The sequence below is a fragment of the Cannabis sativa genome, chromosome 4 (assembly GCF_029168945.1).
Source record: "Cannabis sativa cultivar Pink pepper isolate KNU-18-1 chromosome 4, ASM2916894v1, whole genome shotgun sequence".
In the NCBI taxonomy this organism is placed as follows: domain Eukaryota; kingdom Viridiplantae; phylum Streptophyta; class Magnoliopsida; order Rosales; family Cannabaceae; genus Cannabis; species Cannabis sativa.
Genome location: NC_083604.1, coordinates 40,963,560 through 40,969,345, shown reverse-complemented (window position 1 = coordinate 40,969,345; position 5,786 = coordinate 40,963,560). Strand labels below are relative to the sequence as shown.

General features: G+C 35.3%; 1 protein-coding gene across 1 annotated transcript; it reads left to right on the top strand.

Moving 5' to 3' along the window:
• Positions 1-1,067: 1,067 nt before the first annotated feature.
• Positions 1,068-2,657, top strand: LOC115713465 (uncharacterized). Its single transcript, XM_061113039.1, has 2 exons — positions 1,068-2,390; positions 2,498-2,657. The coding sequence occupies exon 1, from the start codon at positions 1,692-1,694 to the stop codon at positions 2,334-2,336; it is 645 nt and encodes a 214-aa protein (XP_060969022.1). The 5' UTR covers positions 1,068-1,691; the 3' UTR covers positions 2,337-2,390; positions 2,498-2,657.
• The last annotated feature ends 3,129 nt before the right edge of the window (positions 2,658-5,786 follow it).

Sequence of the window (5,786 nt, the reverse complement as noted above, 5' to 3'; positions counted from 1 at the left end):
TATAAAATGTGTGTTGGGTCATCAAATAAATAAGTCAAATTTATGTAGTCTATTTTGGAATAAAGTTTATGACTTAAGGGCATGATTGTTATGATTTTAATTTGTGGATACCATAAGGACAATTTCTATATTGATGAGGGGCCAAATAGAAATAGTCAATAAATATTACCAACAGGTTTGTCTGTTGGTAATATAACGGGTAATTGTCCCCATTTGCATCGTATCTTTTCACTCTTGTATCCCCATCACCAAGAGAAAAAATTTCAGAGAAAGGTTTGATGCAAATTGGAAGATCATACCAATTAAAGATCATTACAAAATCGATTCTATGGACTCCGGTACGCTTCCGCTATTCCTTAATCCTATTGTTTGATTCTCATGAAGTAATTAGGGCTATATACAGATTTACAGTATTTTTAACATATGGTATCAAGAGCTGCCCTAAATTAGTTCTTGAGAATTTATGGTAATATTGATCTTCCATTAAATTATTCTTTTTGTAATTAGTATATTCCTTTTGCAATTAGTATTCGGTTCGGTATAACTGTACTGTCGAATATATATATATCCATTCATATATATATGTTGGTTTGTCCATTTGGGATTATATCTTTTCGATTATAATCGTACAATGTTGAGTGTATATATTTTTCTTATTTCTCTGTAATTTATCACATATGGTTATTATCTATATGCGGTTTCAGTCACTTTTAATTGTTTTGTTTCTGGTATTTAGTGATATATATATTTGCTTATGCCATTAAATGTTTGCTTTGTATATATATGCGATGATATATCTTTACGATTGAAAATTTTGGTATATAAATGACAGTTTTATATATACTGCCATGTTACAGTATTTGGTCCACGTTTTAGTTTTTCAATCAATCGCATATATATATATATATGTATAATACAGTATTTTCAATTCATACATATGCGATTAATGTATATATGTTTCTATTTTGATTTTTTGCTTTTACTGATGCGAGTATGCATCGATGTCATGCATTAGAAAATGCATTATGTTCTGATTTTTTTTTCTTTCTTTCTTTAGTTTTATTATTATTATTATTTTATTAAAATATATAATAATTTTAAAGTAATAATACTAATAATTCAGTAACAATTAAATTCAAATTTTAATTTATAATTTATTAAGGATGTCTAATATTTAGTTAAATTAATTGAAACAAAATATCACCAAAGTGATCTCTTTTGTGTAGATTAATTTAATAAAAATATTATGATAATTGTGTGTATGTGATTCATAAATTTATTAACTAACCCAAAGGTGAGTTAATATTTAGTTGAATTTCATGCATGTTTGTAGTGATAAATGTGTGACAATTATAAGGTATTTTGTGTGAATAATATGTTAGTCCAAAGATTGCATATTATTTGACATAATTTATTGTCAATGTTTGATCACTACAACAAGAGTACCGCTTACAATTAATATTACTGTCCAAAGACTTAATATTAATGTTGTGTTTGGTATCTTGAGATGGGATTAACCATTATTTGAATTTATTGTTTTATTTGGATTCTTATATGAGCATGTTATTTATGTAATTGTATTGTTCTTTTCAGCTGTTGCTAGTGTATCTGCTAACCTTAATTCGGTACCGGTCCTTAATGGTAATAACTTTAAGGACTGGAAGGAGAATATTTTTATTGTTCTTGGCTGCATGGATCTTGACCTTGCATTAAGGATGGATCGTCCTGCTTCTCTTACGGATACCAGTACCTCCGAGCAAAGGAGGATATATGAGAAGTGGGACCGTTCAAACCGCATGAGTCTTATGATCATTAAGCGCGGCATAGCTGAGGCTTTTAGGGATGCGGTGTCCGAGGAGGTCACCGATGCCACAACTTTTCTGGCTGAAATTGAGAAGCGCTTTGCAAAAAGCGATAAGGCGGAAACAAGTACTCTTTTAAAGAAACTTATTTCCATGAAGTTTAAGGGCAAGGAAAACACAAGGGAGTACATTATGGAAATGTCTCACCTTGCTTCAAAGTTGAAGGCACTAAAGCTTGAGCTTTCAGATGACTTGCTTGTGCATTTAGTGCTTATCTCTCTTCCTCCACAATTCAGTCAATTCAAGGTCAGTTACAACTGCCAAAGGGAGAAGTGGACTCTTAATGAGCTCATTTCATTTTGTGTTCAAGAGGAAGAAAGACTGAAGCAAGAGAAGACTGAAGTGCTCACTTGGCAAGCACCTCTAAAGATAAGGGCAAGAAAAGAAAGAATGAGGCTGCTAAGGATAAAGGTCCTGCACATAACAAACAAACTCAAACCAACAGTGATGATGGTTGTTTCTTTTGCAACATGAAAGGACACATGAAGAAGGAATGTGCTAAGTATATTGCATGGCGAGCAAAGAAAGGTACATTTCTTACTTTGGTCTGTTCTGAGGTAAATTTAGCTTCGGTACCAAGAAACACTTGGTGGTTAGATTCTGGTGCTACTACTAACATCAGTGTTTCTATGCAGGGTTGCCTGAGTTACCGAAAGCCAAATGATGCTGAAAGAAGCATTTATGTGGGAGATGGCAAGTTGGTAAATGTGGAAGCAATAGGGTATTTTAGGTTGTTGTTAAGTACTGGTTACTATTTGGACTTAATAGATACTTTTGTTGTACCGTTTTTTAGACGGAATTTGGTTTCTGTTTCTTGTTTGGACAAATTGGGTTATTGTTGTTCATTTGGAAACAATTGCTTTAGTTTATCTATTAATTCAAATACTGTTGGAACTGGTTCACTTATGGTTTATGACAACTTATATTTGCTTGACACTGTTGCTTCTTATAATGAAACCTTGAATGTGGAATCACGTGGTACTAAGCGTAAAATGGATAATGAAAAATCAAGTTCCTTATGGCACAAACGGTTAGGTCACATCTCTAGAAATAGAGTTGAGCGACTTGTGTCTGATGAAATTTTAGATTCAATTGATTTTTCAGACTTTGATGTTTGCATTGAATGCATCAAAGGCAAACAGACCAAAACAAAGAAATTGGGTGCGAAAAGAGCTACCGATGTCTTAGAGTTGATACATACAGATATTTGTGGGTCATTTACTACACCTTCTTGGAATGGTCAACAATATTTTGTATCATTCATAGATGATTACTCAAGATATGCGTACCTATTTCTACTTCATGAAAAGTCTCAAGTGTTGGACGTGTTCAAATCTTTTAAGGCTGAAGTTGAGAATCAACTTAGCAAAAGAATAAAGAAAGTGAGGTCTGACCGTGGTGGTGAGTACTATGGCAGATATGACGGATCAGGTGAACAACGTCCAGGACCTTTTGCCAGATATCTAGAGGAGTGTGGCATTGTCCCACAGTACACTATGCCAGGATCTCCTAGCATGAATGGTGTTGCTGAAAGACGAAACCGTACTCTTAAAGATATGGTAAGGAGTATGATCAGTCATTCAACCTTACCAGAATCACTCTAGGGAGAGGCACTTAAGACAGCAGCCTACATTTTGAATAGGGTACCAACTAAAGCAGCTGCAAAAACACCTTATGAGCTTTGGACAGGGCGAAAGCCTAGTCTTAAGCACTTTCATGTTTGGGGATGTCCAGCTGAGGCTAGCCCTTATAGGCCAAATGAAAGGAAGCTGGAACCCAAAACTGTGAGCAGCTACTTTATTGGATATTCTGAACGATCTAGGGGTTTCAAGTTTTATGATCCCAAAGTAAAGAATATATTTGAAACGGGAACTGCAAAGTTTTTTGAGGATATTGAGTTTGGGGGGAGAAATACAGTTAAGGACTTTATTTTTGAGGAGGGTTTAGAATCACCCACTTCTCTTGAAGATGAGTTGATTCCTATTCCAATAGTTGTTTTTTGACAATATTCAGGATTCCATTCCTAATATTGATCAAGTTTTAGATCAAGAGCAACCAAACATAGTCAATCAAACCCCAGAGGTACAAACTCAAAAACCTCAAGAACAAGTGCCTTTGCGACGATCCACTAGAGAAAGAAGAAATGCTATTAATCCAGATGAATACATAGTGTATCTTCAAAAACATGAGGATGGCATTGGAATGATGGAAGATGATCCAATCAACTTTCATCAGGCCATGAAAAGTTCTAACTCTCAAAAGTGGAATGATGCCATGAATGAAGAGAATAAGTCTATGCAAGACAATAAAGTTTGGGAAGTTGTCCCATTACCAGAAGGTGTAAAACCAATTGGTTATAAATGGATATTTAAAACCAAGAGGGATGAAAATAGTAATGTGGTGAGGTTTAAGGCACGTCTTGTAGCAAAAGGCTATACTCAGAAAGAAGGCATTGATTATAAAGACACTTTCTCTCCAGTTTCATCGAAAGACTCTTTTAGGATAATAATGGCACTTGTTGCTCACTTTGATCTTGAGTTACATCAGATGGATGTTAAAACAGCGTTTCTCAATGGAGACATTGATGAGACAATTTATATGGAGCAACCAGAAAACTTTGTGGTTGGTGACCCAAAGAAAATGGTTTGCAAATTAAAAAAAATCCATCTATGGACTCAAGCAAGCTTCCCGTCAATGGTACCACAAATTTCATCAAGTGGTTCTCTTATTTGGTTTTGAGATGAATGCTGTTGATGATTGTGTGTATCATAAGTTTAGTGGGAGTAAGTGTATATTTCTGGTTCTATATGTCGATGACATATTGCTTGCCACTAATGATATAGGGTTATTGCACGAAAACAAGAGATTTCTATCGAAGCATTTTGAGATGAAAGATCTTGGTGATGCCTCTTTTGTTTTAGGAATTCAAATACATCGAGACCGTTCTCGGGGTATTCTTGGATTATCACAAAAGAGCTATATCGATAAAGTACTCAAATGGTTTGGCATGCAAGATTGTAGACCATGTGATACCCATGTCGTTAAAGGAGACAAATTTTGTCTTAAACAATGCCCTAAAGGAAGCCTTGAAATTCAAGAAATACAAAAGATTCCCTACGCTTCGGCTGTTGGGAGTCTAATGTATGCTCAAGTTTGTACGCGTCCGGATATAGCGTACATTGTTGGAGTGTTAGGCAGATACTTAAGCAATCCAGGAATTGATCACTGAAAAGCAGCCAAAAAGGTTATGAGATATTTGAAGAGAACAAGAGAGTACATGCTCACATATAAGAGGTCAGATCACTTTGAGATCATTGGGTATTCTGACTCCGACTTTGCGGGATGCCAAGATAGTAGGAGATCTACTTCGGGCTACATATATCTATTAGGTGGTGGAGCTATATCATGGAGGAGTGCAAAACAAACACTCATAGCTTCATCCACCATGGCAGCAGAATTTGTTGCATGTTATGAGGCATCCAACCGTGGTATATGGCTGAGGAACTTTGTCACTGGGCTGCGCATTGTGGATGGAATTGAAAGACCACTTAAGTTATATTGTGACAATAAGTCAGCTGTATTGTATTCCAACAACAACAGGAGCTCGACGAAGTCAAAATACATTGACATCAAGTTCCTTGTTGTAAAAGAAAGGGTACAAAGTGGACAGATTTGTATAGAACACTTAGGTACAAACTCCATGATCGCAGACCCCCTTACTAAGGGTTTGCCACCCAAGGTCTTTCATGAGCACACTGCTCGAATGGGTGTTTTAGATTATGAGGATATCTAGATTCAGTGGGAGTTTGTCTTTAGAGTGTTTTATTTGTTTCATGAAACATGTGTATTTGGATATTTTTCTGATCAGAAATTATGTTATTAAGTTTATTTCACTTTGTACATTTAAGCTAAAGTTTTGATCTC